Source organism: Mustela lutreola, chromosome 1, assembly GCF_030435805.1.
Source record: "Mustela lutreola isolate mMusLut2 chromosome 1, mMusLut2.pri, whole genome shotgun sequence".
Classification (NCBI taxonomy): Eukaryota; Metazoa; Chordata; class Mammalia; order Carnivora; family Mustelidae; genus Mustela; species Mustela lutreola.
Window position 1 is genome coordinate 229,678,394 of NC_081290.1, and position 21,786 is coordinate 229,700,179.

The 21,786-nt window shown below is 37.5% G+C and overlaps 1 protein-coding gene across 4 annotated transcripts in view; it reads right to left on the reverse strand.

Moving 5' to 3' along the window:
* Positions 1 to 21,786, reverse strand: part of UVRAG (UV radiation resistance associated) — a 309,934-nt gene that overhangs the window by 201,644 nt on the left and 86,504 nt on the right. For all 4 annotated transcript variants that reach the window (XM_059188600.1, XM_059188612.1, XM_059188622.1 and 1 more), the window contains exon 6: positions 20,293 to 20,378. In XM_059188600.1, coding sequence (XP_059044583.1) covers positions 20,293 to 20,378 — 86 coding nt within the window. The remainder of the gene's footprint in view (positions 1 to 20,292; positions 20,379 to 21,786) is intronic.

Sequence of the window (21,786 nt, forward strand, 5' to 3'; positions counted from 1 at the left end):
ACTGCTATTCAACATCGTACTAGAGGTCCTAGCCTCAGCAATCAGACAACAAAAGGAAATTAAAGGCATCCAAATCGGCAAAGAAGAAGTCAAATTATCACTCTTCGCAGATGATATGATACTATATGTGGAAAACCCAAAAGACTCCACTCCAAAACTGCTAGAACTTATACAGGAATTCAGTAAAGTGTCAGGATATAAAATCAATGCACAGAAATCAGTTGCATTTCTCTACACCAACAGCAAGACAGAAGAAAGAGATATTAAGGAGTCAATCCCATTTACAATTGCATCCAAAACCATAAGATACCTAGGAATAAACCTAACCAAAGAGACACAGAATCTATACTCAGAAAACTATAAAGTACTCATGAAAGAAATTGAGGAAGACACAAAGAAATGGAAAAATGTGCCATGCTCCTGGATTGGAAGAATAAATATTGTGAAAATGTCTATGCTACCTAAAGCAATTTACACATTTAATGCAATTCCTATCAAAGTACCATCCATCTTTTTCAAAGAAATGGAACAAATAATGCTAAAATTTATATGGAACCAGAAAAGACCTCGAATAGCCAAAGGGATATTGAAAAAGAAAGCCAACGTTGGTGGCATCACAATTCCGGACTTCAGGCTCTATTACAAAGCTGTCATCATCAAGACAGCATGGTACTGGCACAAAAACAGACACATAGATCAATGGAACAGAATAGAGAGCCCAGAAATAGACCCTCAAATCTATGGTCAACTAATCTTCGACAAAGCAGGAAAGAATGTCCAATGGAAAAAAGACAGCCTTTTCAATAAATGGTGCTGGGAAAATTGGACAGCCACATGCAGAAAAATGAAATTGGACCATTTCCTTACACCACACACAAAAATAGACTCAAAATGGATGAAGGACCTCAATGTACGAAAGGAATCCATCAAAATCCTTGAGGAGAACACGGGCAGCAACCTCTTCGACCTCTGCCGCAGCAACATCTTCCTAGGAACAACGCAAAAGGCAAGGGAAGCAAGGGAAAAAATGAACTACTGGGATTTCATCAAGATCAAAAGCTTTTGCACAGCAAAGGAAACAGTTAACAAAATCAAAAGACAACTGACAGAGTGGGAGAAGATATTTGCAAACGACATATCAGATAAAGGACTAGTGTCTAGAATCTATAAAGAACTTAGCAAACTCAACACCCAAAGAACAAATAATCCAATCAAGAAATGGGCAGAGGACATGAACAGACATTTCTGCAAAGAAGACATCCAGATGGCGAACAGACACATGAAAAAGTGCTCCATATCACTCGGCATCAGGGAAATACAAATCAAAACCACAATGAGATATCACCTCACACCAGTCAGAATGGCTAAAATCAACAAGTCAGGAAATGACAGATGCTGGCGAGGATGCGGAGAAAGGGGAACCCTCCTACACTGTTGGTGGGAATGCAAGCTGGTGCAGCCACTCTGGAAAACAGCATGGAGGTTCCTCAAAATGTTGAAAATAGAACTGCCCTATGACCCAGCAATTGCACTATTGGGTATTTACCCTAAAGATACAAATGTAGTGATCCAAAGGGGCACATGCACCCGAATGTTTATAGCAGCAATGTCCACAATAGCCAAACTATGGAAAGAACCTAGATGCCCATCAACAGATGAATGGATCAAGAAGATATGGTATATATACACAATGGAATACTATGCAGCCATCAAAAGAAATGAAATCTTGCCATTTGCAACAACATGGATGGAACTAGAGCGTATCATGCTTAGCGAAATAAGTCAAGCAGAGAAAGACAACTATCATATGATCTCCCTGATATGAGGAAGTGGTGATGCAACATGGAGGCTTAAGTGGGTAGAAGAAGAATAAATGAAACAAGATGGGATTGGGAGGGAGAGAAACCATAAGTGACTCTTAATCTCACAAAACAAACTGAGGGTTGCCGAGGGGAGGGGGTTTGGGAGAAGGGGTTGGGATTATGGACATTGGGGAGGGCATGTGATTTGGTGAGTGCTGTGAAGTGTGTAAACCTGGTGATTCACAGACCTGTACCCCTGGGGATAAAAATATATGTTTATAAAAAATAAAAAAATTATTAAAAAAAAAATAAAAAAATAAAATGCACAATTCAGCGGCACTTAGTGCATTCTCACAATGTTGTGCAATCACCACATAATCACAGACTCTTATCTTAGAGATAACTGAATTCAACTATCATCCTCCTGCCCCCTCCTCCAACAGCTGAAAAATACCAATTCCCCTCCTCCTTGTTGGTTTTCTCCTTGTATCATTCTACAATTAAATCAGTTTGCAGTGGTGAAGACAGAAGGCAGACATCTACTTCTGGGATAGGGAGCTCGCCTTTTCCTCCAAAGGAACACTTTCACTGGTGCCCACCTCTAGCGCTAAGAAGTACCTTCTTATATTCAGTCAGTATCTGCCTTCCTTTGGCTCTCACTGGACTCACACGATGCCCCCTCCAGTATTTATAAGTTATGACTATCAGGACAATTATTTTAAGCCTCAGTTTCCTCATCTGTAAAAATGAGGATAATAATACCTACTGTTACAGGGCTGTTGTGAGAAATAAATAAGATTATGTATGGCCCGAGTGGGGCTCAAGTGTTTTCTCCTACAACCAGCACAACACTTGGCTTAGGGATGAAGTAGATGCCTTCCCTGCAACTCACAGCTGCCTTCCAGATCACTGCCCTCCCTGTGCTCTGAAAACCCTCTGTCCCTTTAACACACATACTGATTATGCTACTTTCCACCTTCCCTTCTCGCTGCTGTGATCTATGTAACTCTCCCATTCCTGCTCAGCAACAGGATTTTAGCGCCTAACTCACCGCCTCCTGCTCCACCACTGCTCCTGCCGCTCTTCTTGACGACTTCCACATTCAGGTAGAAGATCATCCAATACTCAACTCTCAGATTCTTGACCTCCACCCAGTCTAGCCACATATTCTTTACTTTAAATCACAATTAATAACTTCAGCAGCTTTAAAAACCTCAACTTCAAGCAGCCCAACCTCTTACCATCACCGTCCGTATTTCCAGATCCCTTCTCTCCAACAATTCATCCTCACCATCAGAACTTCTAATCCACTGATCTTAGCACTTTTTCACTGACAGTCATTTCCTGCATGTCCTCACTTCCCCTTATCCAGCTTACACATCACTGTCAATCACTCCTATGGCTCATTCTTCTTCCCCTTGAACTCACTTGGCAAAACCCTATTTCTGGTTAAATTTAAACCATTGCCTTCTCCACCTTTGTACACAAGTAGCAGAATAAAGCTAAAGCATGCTGAATGGTCTCTCTTAAATTTATAACCAAGATTTGCTCACTGGTCCAGAAGCATCAGGTTCACCTGGAAGAGTTACAAATGCAAATTCATCCCAGATCTGGTGAATCAGGAACTCTGGGGGTGGGGCACAGCAATTAGTGTTATACCCATCCCTCCGCCTGATTCCCAGGCAGGCTAAAGTTTGACAACCGAGTCCTAACTAATTCACTCTCTCATTCTCCAAAATGCCTATCTTAAACCCTTCTCTTTTCTTTTCAAACCTTATACATTCCTTCCACCTTCCCGACACCTGGCTGATGATCCACTGAAAAATTTAATCAGAGGACAACTTATTCATTCAACCAATCAGCAAATTTACCAACTGATTCTATATCTGTCACCAAAAACTCTGCCTTCCCCTGAGGCCAGTCCTTTTTGCTAAGGCCAAACATCCACTTTTACACTGAATTCCATTGTCCTTCACTTATCAAAAGTTTTTGAACCTGCTATCCCCGCTTCTTCTCATGCATCCACAAATTTTCCTTCAGCCCATGAATATACTGCCTCCTATCTCAAAACAAAAACCACTTCCCTGGACCCCTTATTTCCCTCCAGCTTTGGTACCATTTCTTTGCGAAGAAAAACTTTGCAAGAATAGTGTGTACTTCTTGTCTTCATTTCCTCACTTCCATTCTCTCCTTCACCTATTCCTACCACACCATCAAAATAGTCATATAAGTCACCAATGAGCTCCAATTTGCTAAAGTCAGCATTTAATTCTCAGCCCTCATCTTACCAAACCAATCAACAAGCACCTGTTTCAGCTGAGCACAATCCTGAACAGGCTTGATTTACTTTGGCTCTGGAACACCATGTTCTAGACTTCCCCCATCTCCTTGGCTGCCCATTCTCTGCTCTATCCTCTTCTTCCTAGCAAAATCCAGAAGGTAGATGCCATTCTCCCAGCTACAGCAACAGGCTCTCTCCACTATGAGTGCTCTCATATAGGTGTCTAGTGGGTATGGGATGCCTATGACACCAGCAGCAGTTTGTTGGGACCAGAGGTTTGGTGGGTTGACCTTGAAGCCTTGTGGTAGTGTGCCTCTGAACCCTAGTAGCAGCTTCCCAAATTCTATTCTTCCAGCCCCCTAAACACCCAATTCTCTGTTTTAAATCTCTTTCTGACTGGGGCACCTGGGTGGCTTCATCAGCTGGGCATCCAATATTGATTTTGTCTCAGGTCACAATCTCAGGGTCATGAGAGCCAGCTCCACGTCAGGCTCCATGCTAGGCATGGAGCCCACTTGAGATTCTCTCCCTCCCTCTCTCTCTGCCTCTCCCATGCCTGCTGGTGCATTCTCTCTCTCTCTACCTCCCAAAAAATTAAAAAATTGATATAAAAGAGCAAACCAAAAACATAAAATAAAATAAAATCTCTGATGATATCTAGAGTGGTTGATATTTTCTACCCTGAACTTGACTGATAGAATTCCCAAATTCACATCTCTGGCACCAACTGACCCCAAAATCAAAACTGCATATCCACCTGCCTCTCAGCACCTTCCCCTTCATAACTAATACCAATCGCAAAACCCATATGCCCCAAATACATTCTCGATTCCCCATTACCCCCTTCTTCTCCTCCCAGGAATCTCACAGCATTTATTTTCATAAATACCACTACAATTCACCCAGTTGCCCATATTAATTATCTGAGAAGTTATCCTTAACCCCAATTTCCCTCATACACCCACACCAAATCCATTAGCAAATGTGGTTAGCAAATATGTCCAGAATTCTACCACTTTTCTTAATTAACCTCAACTGCTACCAGAACAGCCTCAGTCACTCCTAAATCTTACTTGGAAACAAGTCTCTCAATGAATCTCTCTCCTGCCACTCTCCCTTCCTCCAGTCTCTTCTCCAGGCTAGAGTCGTTGTCTTTAAATAAAAATGAGATCCCATAACTCCCTTGCTCAAAATCATCCAATATCTTCCCATCCCACTTGGGAAAAATTTTAGAACTCTACACAGTCCGGCTTTTGCCAACTTTGCTCACTATGTTCAAACTAGACTAACTCCTTAGCTGCTCTTGCAATAAACCAAGCTCTCTCCCACCTCAGGGCTTTTATACCTACTAATCGTGCTCTCTAGAATGTTCTTCCTACAGATACCCACACAGGTTGCTGCCTACTCTTTCCCTAGGCTTTGCTCAAATATTTTCTTCTCAGTGAGGTCTTCCCTGATCACTATCTAAAATAACTCATCCTGGGGTGTCTGGTGGCTCAGTCAGTTGAACATCTAACTCTTGGTTTCAGCTCAGATCGTAATCTTATGGGTCCTGGGACTGAGTCCCTGTCAGGCTCTGCACTCAACAGGGTGTCTGCCTGAAGATTCTCTCCCTCTGCCCCTCCCTCACTGGCACACGTGCACACACACTCTCTCTCTCTCAAATAAATATTAAAAGAATAAAATAAATCATCCTACCATCCTCATTACTCTAGATCCCCCTTAGCATTATCATTATTTTACCCACAGGAAAAGTATACCTACATACTTATTCTATAAAATGTGGGTGCCAGCATGTGAGAAAGGATAGGAAATTTTCTTTCTGACTCTTTCACAATCCAACCTTATTCAAGTCAATTTCCCTTTCTGGATCTGTTTCCTCATTACCAAAAGAGGGATAACAATAATATCAATCACATAAATTTGTTTTGAGGATTAAATGAGATAAAGTATATAAAGGCTTTACCCAAATAACTGCTCATCAAATTATTTCTAAGGTAGTGACTATATTCCCCAAATCTTCACTTTTCTAAGCTAATTATCTTCTATTCCTAGGGTCACTGGAGGCATCCAACTCTTGATTTCGGCTCAGGTCATGATTTCAGGGTCATGAGATCAAGTCCTGTGTCGAGCTCCATGCTGGGCATAGAATCTGCTTGGGATTCTCTCTCCCCTTCTCCTCCTTCTGCCCCTACCCCCTACCCCAGCTCACATGCATGCACATTCTCAATAAATAAAATAAAATATCTTCTATTCTGAACTAGTTTTCATATGACTGTTTTAAAACTCCCCATCACCCTTGACATCACCCCTGGATCTTTCTTGTTAAAGTAAACAGGGACTCAAACTAAACAGAACATTCCAAATATGATTTAGTGAACATAAAGTCCATGAAGACTTGACATGGACACTGTATTTTAATTAATGCAACATAAGACCATCTTAGCTCCTTTCTAAAAGTTGTTGATGCCATTTCTTGGCTTACATTAAGTTTTCCATAAATTTAAATCTCCAGATGTTTAAATCTCCCCATAAACTGTTTAAAGCCAGTTGTACTCCAAGGTTCATATCTGACACTGTTACTAGAATCAAGGAATCTGTGAGATGGAAAAAATCAGTGCTAATGTGGGAAAACTCATTGCACCTCCATGATATCAGTGTGCTTCTTGCAGAGTCAGAATTTAAGAGATGGGAGCTTGAAAACAGAGAGGGATGCCAACTAAGGAAAAACCATTGTCTAATCACTTTATGCTTACCACATCAAGTGAAAAGAAATAAAGGGAACTATGTGGTCAAAGAATTATAGAGACACTCTTCAAAGGCAAACCTATATAGACTTTAGTTAACCACTTCCAGCAAAGGAGTATGCTAAGCATACTTTAGATGGCTCTGGGAAAGGCTATTATGAAAGCCTCCATTGTGCAAGGACCACAAGACTTTAAGAAATGCCTGGCCCGTTTTATAGTCAGGTTTACCACCAAGGCAATTTTAATGGAAGGGGTATGAGTACTGTTAGGCAGTTTTGAAAAAGAAATGTCACAGGGAATTCTTCCATGAGATGGAGAAATATATTAGAAAGGCGTTTGCCATTGGACATATCTGGACTCTGAAAAGATACTAGCTCAATTTTTCCAAGTTGCAGTTTGATTCCCAGTAAAATAGAATTATAATAGTATCAAGGTGATTGTGATTATTATAAAAATATATATGCTAAGTTTTTAGCATTTAATTGCCTTTCATGTTTCAGATACTCAGATATTATTTTCCTTCCCTACCATCTGTGCAGGCAGACAAAGAGATAGGATTCTGATTTATTCCTGCAATACCAACAAAATATTTAGAAATTACTAATTTCTCCATGAATCTAAGACCCCTTGGTTGCTGTAGCTGTTAATCTGTCCTAGTAGAATAGAAGTCTCAAAGTAAGTTTCTGGCTGCTTTTGTTAATAAAGTACTTCCAGTCATACAGAATGAACTACTGGAATGAGGCTATTATTATTACAAAGTCCACACTCCTCAACACATAAACATGTTGAGTTTCAGATTCTCTTCCAAGGTAAAATGCCCCACTCTTACAATAAAGTTTAGTTCAAGGGCCAGGTGACATCCTGATAAGCATAATGTATTAATTCTCCTAAAATCTCTGATAAGTTCTCTTAATAAAACAGCATGTAAAAATCCAGTTATGGGTGGGGTATGTGTTTAATGGTAACTGGTTGTTTTTATTGGCAGAGACATCAGGGTGAAATCACTAAACCTTGGAAAGCTGCCTTGGAACATGCCTGGCACCAGCCTGAATGTGAAGTTACAAGGCAGCCATGTGGGGAGTGATGGTAAAGACATCATTTGCAGTGACATCTTAAACAAAGCAGTCTTAATAAAGTAGCCCTGTGAATTTAAGCCAGAATTGAAAGACAGGGGCAGGGACAGAGAACATCTCTCAGGCAGAAGACTACTCATATACTTACTTGCCCTCAAAGGATGCTCTTTGCCTCTTTACAGTGATTTTATACACTTCTTTAATCATTCCAACAACATTTAAAAATTAATTATTGCTCCAAGCCAGGAATTCTGAACACCGTTTTAGAGAAGGCCCATTTAATTTATCCACTATGTTCCCACTCTCTGTTGAACATTCAGTACACTAAAGAAAATAGACTTAGCCTAGAAAAGGTCCTAAACACAATCAGATCTATTGGTTAACTCATTTAATAAACAGGAGTTAACTTACCTTACCATATGATGGTTTTCCATGACTTTCATTAGCAAATGCTCTGTCCAAAATTAAGTACTTAGATATTTTATATTAAAAGTATACTATAATCAGGAAAGAACAAATCCAAGGTTAGTATCACCTTTGAAAACATGATTAAAAATCTATCATTTTAGAGGTGGCTGGGTGGCTCAGTCAGTTAAATGTCTGATACCTGATCTCAGCTCAGGTTCTGATCTCAGAGTTGTGAGTTCAAGCCCATATTGAGTACCACACTGAGGATGGAGACTACTTAAAAAAATAAAAATAATTTAAAAATAAAAATAAAAAATTCAATCTATCACTTAAAAAGTTCCTCCCAAAGTCTACCTGTTGTTCAGTTATTATCCGACAAGATTGTATTTCATCTATTATTTATTAATTTAACCATTTTTTCATTTAACAAATACTACAAATATACTCTAAGTCAGGTTTGTGTTATACACTGGGAACAATATTATAAACTAGATCTAAATCCCCTAAGCTTGTGTAGTTTAAGTTCTCCATTCTTATTCTAACATTTTAAAGGAAAATATCTCAAATAGTTTGTTTTAGCTCATATGATAGAAGAATTCTTCAACATCAGAAAGCACCCTGTCCAAGAATATTTCTAAATGAAGTACTACAGTGGTTTCTGGACTTAATTAGAAAATGTGCCATAAATTATTAAAATGATCAAGTGAATTACAAAATAAAAATATATATGCCATTTCAGCAATAAATTTAAAAAACTAAAGGAAATAGATGGTTTCTTAGCAAAAATTAATTGACAAGAATAAACCATGAAATAGGAAAAAATGGACAGAGCAAATAGCTTAGCAGGTAGTAGAGTAAGATTTAGCATTATAAAAGGCAACCAGATGATTTAACAGCTAAATTCTAACAAACATTTAAGAACTGAAAATTTCCAAAATTATTTCATGTGTTTTGGCTCCTGCTGCTACTACGTAACCTATATAGTGCTAACTATACTCGGGCACTATACTAAGTACATCATATTAATTCATTTAATCCTCTAAACAGCCCAATAAGGTGCCTCATTTTATAGATTAGGGTCTACAGAATGCATCATTTTACAGATTAGAGTCATAGAAGAGATGAAAAGCTTCCCAATTCATTTTTAGATCTAAGGAAAAATGGTTATCTACTCAGCCCCACTTCCCCATAAGAAACAGCTACATACTAGGAATACTATATACCAACCTCACTTATAGTAAGGAGCCAACGAATGACCTATAACTAAGTAGTAATGCAGTATCAGGAAATCTACATACTTTATTACAACTATAAATTAAAGAAAAACATACAATGTTAATAAGCATGGAAAGGCATTGCCAAAAACTCAGCATCCATTCCTAATAAAAACGTTAAATAGGAAGAATTATTTAAGATATTTTCCAAAATATTCTGTACAGCAAAATATTGGACACTTTCAATTAAAACAACAACTGGACTAGCATGCTCACTATTCCCATTACTTTTCAACATTATTTTGCGAGTTCTAGAAGGTTTAGTGTACATAATAAGAGTAGAAATCACTATAAACACTCAAAAGAACAAATAAACCCATCCTTTTATTGATGATAATGAGTGTCTGCCAAGAAAACCAAGAGGGATTTCCTTAAAAAAAAATAGTAATAAGAAAAATGATTTGATATACTGAATAGAAGATTTTCTTAAAATTATAGCTTTTCCCTGGGAAGCAATGGAAATGGGAAACATATTTTATACAACAGTGTAAAAACTATAACATACTTAAAAACAAACTTAATGAAAAGGCACACGACCATATGTAGAAAACTGTATTATCAAAGAATCTTATTGAAGGAATAAAATAAAATTTAACAATATGTAAGACATCCAATCATGCTTGGATGGGAATACTAATATCATAAAAATGACAGCTTCTAAAATAAAAGAAGCCAATGAATACAAAAATCCCCAGTAGAATTTCAATGAAGCTTTTTTTTTTTTAAAGAATAGGAACAAATAACATTAAAGTTCACATGGAAGAATAAAGTTCTGAGAATAGCCAAAAACAGTTATGAAAAAGAAGAGTAGCAAGAGGTGGATTTGCCTTACTTGATAGAACACATTAAAAAATAATAATAATAACCTACCCTAATTAGATCAATCTGAAACCACCAAAGGAATAGAAAAAAATATCACAACCAAAAAGAGAATCCAGAAATGGATCCAGTATATATGACCTTTTAAGATATGACAAGGGTTAGGTATTTAAATTTAGTGGAAAAAGAAGGGTAGTGGCACAATTGGATATTCATCTGTCAAGAAAATTAATCTACCTCACAATACATGGGATATCTACATAACTTATTTAAGAATAATTCCAAGTTGTATTAAAGATTTCATCTAAAAAGGAAGATATAAATCTCAAAAAAATATATAAAATATATGCAAAACCAAAGTATAGGAGAGACTTCAGCCAAGTCTGAGTACTCAGAAGATATACAAGAAAAGGTGGAATTATATAACAAATAAACTTTTATGGAAAGCATTCCAAGACAAGATGTAATTTCATAGATTTGGAAAAAAAATATCAAGAACTCTTAAAATTTTATGAAAAAAATGCAAGCAACTCAATAAAAAAAACAGGTTCATTATATGAATAGGCAAAATCACAGAAGAATATGCTAACCAGCTAACAAACTCAAGAAAAGATGTTCACTGTCACTTGTAGCTCAGACTAAGCGCTTACAGTGAGGTTAAGGAAATTCAATAAAAATCACCAAAAAATGATTTCCTGTTGCGAGCAGGCGTTCAAGATAAGGAATAATGCCACACATTATTTGTATTCTTTGGGAAAACAATCTAACGTCTCTTTATATTAAAAAACATATATGCCCTTTGACTCAGAAATGCCACTCTTGGGGGCTCCTGCGTGGCTCAGTCTATTAAGTGTCTGACTCTTGCCTTGGGCTCAGGTCATGATCTCCGGGTGGTAGGATCAATCCCCTTATCAGGCTCTGCACTGGGTGTGGAACCTTCTTGGGATTCTCTACTTCCCCCTCCCTTGACTCTTCCTCTTGCTATCTCTCTCTAATTAATTAATTAAATCTTCTGGAAATTTAATCCATGTAAGTAAATACATCATAAATATAAAGACATGTATTTATATATAAAATTTACTGCAATATTATGCATAGTGGCAAAACAAACAAAAAAATTAGAACCTGAGTAAATATTAAACACTTAGCAAGAGGGTAATAGTTAAAAACATGGTACACTCCTATCATGGACTATCATGAAACCAATAAAAGAATGAACTGAAGAGATCTGTACAGGGCCACCTGGGTGGCTCAGTCAGTTAAGCATCCAACTCTCAGTTTGGGCTCAGATCATGAACTCAGGGTCGTGAAGCTGAGCCCCATGTTGGGCTTTGTGCTCAGTGAGGAGTCTGCTTGAGATTCTCTCTCCCTCTCTCTCTGCCCCTCCTGCTCATGCTCTCTCTGTCTAAAAATAAATAAATAAATCCTTAAAAAAGAGAGAGAGATCTATACAGGGAATATTGAACAAGAAAAATAATATATATGGTGCAGAACTCTGTGAGATTCTATTAGAACTATAGGCAATAAGTGGTTTTAAGAAATTGCTCTAAAAAGTTTTTGAAAGGTTACCACATGGAAGCCAAAGAATCGATGTAATAAAATACCATATAGTATACAATAAATTTTAAAAAAGGAAAGAAAAATAGTATGTAGAGTCAGATATATAATATCCACTCCAATTTTATAAAACAGCAATTAAACCTCTTAACGCACATACATATATATGTTTATATGTCTATACTAAAATCTATGACATATGCATAAAGACCATGGGGAAAAAATAGAGACAGATACACATTAAATTATTAACATGGGTGAAATAGTAACTATGGATCATGTGGACATGTGTTTTGTGTTTGGGAGCTATCTTAGTTCAGCCTGCTATAATAAAATACTATGGACTGGGTGGGTCATAAACAGAAATTTATTTCTTACAGTTCTAGAGGCTGAGAAGTCCAATATCAAGGTACCAGGTTGGGTGAGAGCCTGCTTCCTGGTTCACAGTCTTTTCACTATAACCTCAGGAGGTGAAGCGGCAGGGTTTCCCTAGGGCCTCTTCTATAGGCACACTAATCCCCATCCTGAGCTCAGACCCCACAACCCCAACTCCAAATGCCATCACACTGGGGATTGAGTTTTAACATATGGATGAGGGGAAGAAGGATGACAAACATTCAAGCTGTGGCTTGTGCTTTTTTGACAGTGAAGTGGGGGAGAAGGGCTTAAGGAAGAAGAAAAATTAAAATGTAAAAAGATGGGGGAAAAAAACTGTACCTTTGAACACTACATCAAAAATTAATGGTGTACTATACAGTGGCTAACTGAACATAATAAAAAAATTTTTTTAACTGCACCTAAAATAACTTCCATATTTTGTTAAAATTCTATTTTTCTAAATATATGTATGTTTAAGTGTATTTATATGCATGTAAACATATTTGTGTGTACATGGGGAGAGAATGATGAATAAGAATAAAATGTGCTCTTACACATAAATACTGTCTTTGTTTAACCAAAACTTACAGTAAATACCAAAACTTTTTCCTTTTAAATTTTGATTATAAACCTTTCTAGAACTTTCACGTGCCCCTGTTCTCTGACCCAGGCTCAAATAATCACACCTTTTTATTCTACTGATGTTTTGGCATCAACGTGGCATGATGGAGAAAAGCACATAACCCGAGCCCAGCAGACCTTTATACCTTTATTCAAACCTGCTTTGACACCAACTTGTACTGTGTTGCTGGGCAAGTCATGTCACCTTTCTGTGCCTCAGTTTCCTCATCTGTTACACAGAGATAGCATTAGCTAAAACTAACATGGTTCACTTGGTACTTCTTTTTTTTTTTTTTTAAGATTTTTATTTATTTATTTGACAGAGAGATCACAAAGAGGCAGAGAGGCAGGCAGGGGTTGGGGAAGCAGGCTCCCTGCTGAACAGGGAGCCTAATGAGAGGCTCAATCTCAGGTCCCTGAGACTATGACCTGAGCAGAAGGCAGAGGCTTAACCCACTGAGCCACCCAGGTGCCCAGTACTTCTCATTATTAACTTCAGTTATAAACTGCACCACGGAGATGTGCCCTGTGAAGGACTGACAACTACACAGAGAAGAGGGAATCTAGCTGTGCTTTTTCACTTAGCCTGTCTCTCTTTACAGTTGGACTATTTCTCTCTGCCCTCGTTTTACATGAAGTAGTAACAGTGCTATTTACAAGCCCAAACACAGTGACTTTAAAGGTAAGACAGTAGCTAATATGATTTACCACTCAATTATGCTCCAGAATCAAACAGTAAATCACAAACAGAGCAAACTACCAACAAGCTTTCACTTCTCTTTGTTGTCAGTTTGTCTACTTTAACAGTAATCCTCTTAATTCCCCTTCTAATTTATTAAAAATGAGCACAGAGGGGCACCTGGGTGGCTTAGTCGGTTAGGCACTCAACTCTTGGTTTTGCCTCAGGTCAAGATCTCAGGGTCATGAGATCCAGCCCCAGATCGGACTCCATGCTCAGTGCAGAGCCTGCTTGAGATTCCCTCTTCCCCTCCTTGCAACTCCATTCCCATCACCCCTCCCCGCTCACAAACACATGCTCTCTCTCCCTAAAATAAATAAATATACTTTTTTTTTTAATGAGCACACCCTCACGCTTATGAGAGCATTTTTTTAAATGAGCACACTCCCTCATGAGACCCTAAGTAAGAGCCTAGTCGCCACTACGATGGCAAGATATATGAGTTTTAGAACATAAATTCTGTGACCTCTTTTGCTTACAGCTGCATTTTAGGCATATTCTCTACACTCATAATTACCACAGAGAGCTCATCAGGCAGGGTTAGCCTTTCGGTTACTCTCTCTGTAACTCAAAGTTGATTATCACATCCAAAATTTATATGGACAGAGGTTAGGCCCTTATATATCATCCCATTTGTTTTCTACACATTATCTGAAGAATAATGTATTTGATGTAAAGCATTTCCCTTTTAAAATTGAAATTTTAAAGGAGAAAGTATTTTCTATCAAAGCAGAAGGCGGGAAGGAACAGTTTACCTCCAGACAGCCAGATAAAGCTCTTCCAGAAAAATCCACATAAGGAGTAAGATTAAAAAGTCACAAAGTCCTGAAATCTCACCAGATGTTATGTGGAGGGCAGTGGCAGAAAGAAAAGAGGCAGCTGAAGGTTCACAGATCTGATTATACTTTCAACACTTCTTAAGTAACAGCCTAGAAATTTTTTATGACCCTCATTTTGCCAGATGCAAACCAATTAACTAGAACAACAAAATGCTAGTCCTCTGTAACCTGAAGATTAGTTCAGTCTGATCAAATCAAAAGACCATTTATTATCTGATTAATATACATGATATGCACTGTGATAGGATTACTACAGAGACCAATAAACAAAGACTCTTGCCTAAAGGAGCCCTCAGTTTGGGGGCGCTGAGAGGACAGAGAATCAGAAAATTAAGAGCTAATTACAACACAGTGTGTACTCAATTTAATACTAGCTATTAATTGCACAGGCAGTGGTAGGAGGACTTAAAGTAAGGACACTAGTCCCTATAGGGTGTTCAGAACAATGTCCTTTGAATATCACATTAAGAGTGTTTGCTTCATCCTATATGTGATGGCTCAAAGACTGTGGGCCCAATGAGTGACAACACAGATATATTTTTTAAAAGGTTACTCTGGCAGCAGTGCAGCAGATAAAATGTACCAAAGCAATATAAAAGATCAGAAGGCAGTAAAATATACTGGTTAAGAATACAGGCTTAGGAGCTAGACTTTCTGGACTTGAATACAGTCTAAGAGGAACTACTTGTGAGACCTCGTCTAAGCTACTTAATTACTCTGTGCCTCAACTTCCTCATCTGTAAATAGGATAGAAACAGCTGCTGTGAAAACTAGAAGAACTAATGTAAAGCAGTAAGAAAAGCTCCTGGCACAAAGTAATTGCTCAACAAACAATAGCTATCAATTACATGAAGGAAAAACTGGTAGTAGGGAGACCAGTTAGGAGGTCAAGAAATAGTCGCAGAAAATAGAGATGAGAACAAAGAAGGGTATATTCACTTGGGTGCTTGAAATGATGACATATAGGACATGAGACATACAGGGAAAAGAAAAGAAAGAGGGGAATAACACCAACGAATCTAACTCGGGACATGTTAGGGATGAGATTCCTACATAACATGAAAGTAATAATGTCTAACAGTCACTGGAAAATACAGATCAGAAATCCAAAAGGGAAGGAACTAGACATATAGGGTTTTTTTTTTTTTAAGATTTTATTTATTTATTTGACAGACAGAGATCACAAGTAGGCAGAGAGGCAGGCAGAGAGAGGAGGAAGCAGGCTCCCTGCTGAGCAGAGAGCCTGATGTGGGGCTCCATCCCAGGACTCTGGGATCATGACCTGAGCCGAAGTCAGAGGCTTTAACCTACTGAGCCACCCAGGCGCCCCTAGACATATAGGTTTGAGAGTTACTAACATGTGGCTGTGTTGGGTGAAGCTGTGGTAATGGAAGAGAGTACTCAGGGAGAAAGAGTAAAGCAGAAGGGTTGTAGGATCTAGTCTACAGGATGTGGGACTCCAGGATCACAACAGCATCCACGGGAATTCCAATATAACCATCAATTGTCAGGATGATAGAGAGGAAAAAATATAGTCATATGAAATAATCCTTTTCTTCAAGAAGTTTTCAATGTCATTAGGGAGAAAAGACATATACCCATTAAATAATTTTATCATGATTGCTCAGGATTAACAGAAGTAAAGCAAAAAGCAGAGGTGATAGTCTAGAATGGCAAGAAAAGAAAGAGAAATGAGGCTGGAAATTGAAAAAACTAATGCTAACATAAAGAAAGAAACATGAATTCTACGATGGGGGAAGGAAAAAAGCAAACAAAATCTATTATTTACTGAATGTCTACCATATGCCAGTAGCTGTCCTAGGATCCTTCAAATATTTTGCCTTACTTCTCATAACACCCCTCTGAGATAAATATAATAGCTATTTCACAAAAGTAGTTTGAGCCATACAAAGTAATCTATCTGCCCAAAGTCTTACATCCAGTTATGGGTATAAGACATGACAGTGTTAGTTAGGACTGGAACCTAGGCAGAGGGCCCATGATTCTCCACCATATTTCCACTTCTTCAATGTGGCAAAAGTAGGACATGTCAAGAAGGGGAAAGGGGCAATAAAAACTGCCCTAGAAGAAAACCTGAATTATTCTCACTTAATCTCACTATAGCAGAGCTATCTTTTTGAAGAAGTATGAAAGGGGAAAAAAATGACCTTTTAAAAATCAAAAGTAATCTTTCAATTTCAGAGAACAGTTAGGATTACAGATGTCTCCTGCTTCCACCTCCATCCCACTGATTCCACACAGTCCCCACAGTTAGAAATCTAAATTGCACACCCGACCATGTCACTCCTTCTCTTTCTAAGCTTTCAATAACCCTGTATCACCAATAGGATCAAATAAAATCATCAGAACCAAAAGGAGAAAGTTATCTAATAAGCCTTGAAACTCCTTAACCTAGAAGGGCTAAAAGAGAAAAAAAAAAGTTAACTTCTAAAAATAAATTCCCACTTGTAATTTATAACCCAACTTTTCTCAGTTTAAAACCATAAAATAAATAAAATTTTAAGTGCCAGTTAAAGAGCAACATTGACACCTTGTGGTGAACATCCTAATTCAAGGGTAATGCGTCAAATGTAAGGAGTAAAGTGGTTCCTAATTAAATGTCTGCTTACATGAAAACTAACTCTTAATCCAGGAATTTCCAAGGGTTAAAAAAGCAAAATGTAATTACCACTGCAAACACTGAATGTAAATTTGGAAAGACCCGCTATTACTTTGGTAAAACTGATCAGAATACATTCTTCTAACTATAGGCAGAAAAATCTGAATAAAACCTCAGGTCACTGTTTTCTTAAAAACGGTAAACAACATATCCACCTGAAGGGGTTCTAATGCTTGGGTCATAGGTGTTGCAAAATCCCTGCCTTAGTCAAGATTTCTTATTTTTTCTGTAACATTCACATTATAAAATGTGGAAGGAAATATGCATCCTAGTGGCACAATAACACAGTGAAAGTTACTAGCTAGAATATACTTTCAAAAAACAGACTCAAGAGACTAGGATTCTAGTCCTGATTCCAAATGGCACTGAGAATTTTGTGAAGTTAAGTGATATTAAAGAATTCAAACTCTATGTTTTCACATAAAACTACAGATCAAGAAGTAACAATTTCACACACCAAAAAAAGCATCAAGGAAAGAAAAGGTATATATATATTTTTTAAAGATTTTATTTATTTGACAGAGAGAGATCACAAGTGGACAGAGAGGCAAGCAGAGAGAGAGAAAGAGAGAGGAGGAAGTAGGCTCCCTGTGGAGCAGAGAGCCCGATGTGGGACTTGATCCCAGGACCCTGAGATCATGACCCGAGCTGAAGGCAGAGGCCCAACCCACTGAGCCACCCACATGGCCCAAAAAGGTATATTTTTAAAAATTACTCCCATCTAGGTACAATGTTACCTGAATTAAAGAAGGGAAAATGAATGAAATTGATCAGCACAAAATTAAGTTTACCAGGAAGCATAAACCATGCCAAGAACTGTAAGGTAAGAAGAGCTTTTGATTTAGCAAACAGATAGATGGTGGTTACTCCTCACTAATGTCTAAGAGAATTATCAAAGGAAGTTCCATGTTACTCATTAATGTTGATGACTACAGTATTAAGTTTCTAGTTCCAGAGTAACTCTCTGGGCTCTGGTAAATTGGTTGGTAAATGGACACATGATCTGGTTCAAAAGAGTACATCTATGTTACCAGCTATAAATGATACACGCAATGCTAATGATGAGGCCACTGCTAATAAATAAGGCAAATCAAACTGCTAACACACCTGAGGAATCTGGAAAGCAACCTAGAAATGAGACCCCCAAGAGACATATCATTGCAAGAATCAATGTTAAAAAATTGAGCACTAACTACCAAATTCTCCCAATGATTTTGCATTTATGAAGGGCTCTGTGGTTCTCAGAAATTTTCTCTGTCATTATGCTATGTGTACCTTATAACTACCTTGTAACCACCAATCTAGGAAGGTAAGTGAGACTCTGAAAAGGATCTGCAAAACCTGCTTGCAGGAAAACTTCACACCAACCTCCAGTCTGGCCCTTACTCGCTGTGTACTCTCAGATAAATCCTGTAACGCCTCTTGGCCTCAGCTTCTACACTGAAGACAAAGGCTGATCCCTGATGTCTAAACACAAAAAACTTCAAAGAGTATAAGACAGTAAATATAGAAATGCTCGTAAGTTACACAAACTTAAAATATTACTGCCTCTACCTTTTGGAAGAATCAGAAACATTAAATGAATTATGATAAACCAGGAACAATTGAAGTCAGGGTCAAGTTAACCAAAGCATTCTCTATTGTACCACATTGTTTCCTAAGACCCTACAGCACTACTTCAGTCCTTATTTTCCTGTCTAAACACAGAGCACTCAACACTGCTTGAATCTCTATTCTTTTAGATTCTATGATGCAATTTTTCCCCAGGTCTCCTCTTTTCACTGACTTCATATTTCCTTTTCTTTTGATTCTACTGATTTCGCTAATAAGATCACATTATCTCACACTCAGACATACCCTTAAAATAGTGAAATCCATACCCTCATTTCATGAGGAAAACAGGTCAAGAAATATTAGTGGTTTACTCACATTTCAAACTATTTCTGTACATTCCTCTTTGCAATATTTAAAACTCAATGTAGTCTCAAACTGAATAGACTCAAAAATACGAGTTATATATTTTGACACCTCCTGCTTTTTCTCTCCACCATCCAATTACTAAGTCCTGTGCGTTCTCTTACATATCCTAAAAAGTCAAAGTGAAAGTACAGCTCAGATAAGAATCAAAAGCCATCAAATGTCTGTGGTTACTTTATTTGAAATGATGGTCTCTTAAGAACAATTTACACAGGTCATGCGACCAAACTTTATCATCAAGTATAATAAGATTCAAGATTTGCAAAGAAAAGGTCCATTTCATAATGTTTATAAAATAAACAATCATCCAATTGGACAAGAGTCCAACCATCCTTCTGGACTCGTCCTCTAGTAGATACATTGAAGTTGTCTAATGGTCTGAAATTTATGATGTGTTATGTAAACATTAGAAAAATACTGCCAAAATCAAATTTCAATGAACCATCTGTCTGAGTAGGGTGAACACAGGCTGAGTGTCACTGTTACCTTTATTTTGAATTGCATTTATTTTGGTTGCCTGTCTCTTGGGAAAATGTCCTTGATGATCTACCACATCGAAAATTAAAAACAAATTTAGAAATGTTTCAAAATTAAGCCCAGACATTATGAAAATACAGAGTTAAGGCAGTTAGTTAAGCCTCTGAGCATGAGATTCATGCAAAGCTCCTTTGCCTTGCCAAACATGATTCTTTTAAGATGAACAGCAGGTTAAAACTCTAAACCATGTCTGGGGCTATTGGAGGGCTTTTCTAGTAATGCTGTAGTTGTTAAGATTTTGATAAGCCTAAATTTTGTACCTCTGGTTGCTGCTCTTTACAGTACAGAAAACCAGAAACAGCTCATGTCCTGTTTTAAGATCATTGGCTTCCAATCATTCTCTCCCACTGTCCAGAGAAAGGAAATGGCGTTCCAAAGGCTTTGTGAAAGAGATAAAGTTAAATCACTGTAGCTACAAAATTTATGAAGCTCTCACTAAAAAATGTTAAGCCTGAATAAGAGCTTCTAAAGCTCCCATACATTTTCTCACACAGAAATGTCACAAACTCAAAATGAGGAAGATTCTTTAGAAAATGCAGGAGGTCTAAGAAGTTTCTTACCGCAGCAAAGAGAAGACATCATAAGAATTGCGAACACAGTTCTGATCCACCTGAAGAAGAATATTCTTCTGAGCATTTGAATAACCCTGAAAGACATTAATCAACAAATTAATGAAAGTAAAACAGAATGTGTAAAAATTAATCTTATTGTTTGTCTTCTGAAAATTATGATTTAGCCTCAGTAAATTCAAATCATTAAGGGATTCCAAAAAGTAAAATTTCCATATAACTGAAGTTTAACCTTTTAAGTAAGTGTATTTAAAATAAGTATCTTCTAGTATTTTCATAGAGAACCTGTTTTACATTATAAATTGTAGTGAACTTCCCGGGGAAGCCCCAGAAAGCTTTTTAACATATGATGTGACTGAAGATGAGTATTATAAATAATATTTCAAGGGGCACCTGGATGGCTCAGTCAGCTAAGTGTCCAACTCTTGATTTTGGCTCAGGCGATGATCTCAGGGTCCTGAGATAGAGCACCTCATCAAGCTCTTCACTCTGCAGGTAGTCTGACTGAGATTCTCTCTCTCCCTCTGCCCCGCAACACTTGCTCCCTCATTCTGTCTAATAAATAAGTATGTTCCTCAAAAAAAAAACAATATTTCAAACATGTATAGCCATCATATATAATGTTTTTATGGGGAAAGGCATTCCAAGTCCTAATTAGTAATACCAGAAGTAAATATTTCTACCAGTGAAATAAAGGTGGGAAGAGCACCAGAAAGAAAATAGCAAAATTCCATAAGAAGAAAAGAACAGGTATCTGTCATTTAAGAAATGCAAAGTAAACAGTAGTCAAGAAAAAAAGACTCTAGACCCAGACCACGTGGATTGTAATTTAAGCCCTTAATACACCAGCTCTGTGATCTTGAGCAAGGCACCTTAACTCTCTTAGTTTAATTCTGGTTTGTTTTTTCATCTAGAACACAGAGATGATAGCATTATCTACCTCACCAATTGCTGTGGGAATCAGAAGAGTCATTACTTATAAAGTGAAAAGTATGAAATAAGTACTATATAAAAGTTTGCTACCTTACTAATACAAGCATTTTTTATAAATTACATTGCCACAGACATTAAAAGGTTATTAAGAGAATATGAACAACTTTACAGTAACATATTTGACAGCTTAGATGCATCAGAAACCCTCCTTGAAAAAACCCAACATGCCAAAATTGAAATAAAATGTCTGAATAATCCTATATCTATTTAAGTGAATAAATAATTGAAAAGCTTCCCACAAAACAGTGTAGATCCAGATGGTTTCACTGATAAATTCTATCAAACATTTAAGAAATAACATCAGTTTAACACAAAAATAAAATAGAGGAAAAGAGAACAATTTCCAACCCATAAGATCAACATTACTGATGTTAAAACTTGACAAAGATCACACACACACACACACACACACACCCCAATATCCCTCATAAACACAGACAAAGCAATCCTTAGCAAAACATTAGTAAACTGAACTAGTAATATACTATAAAG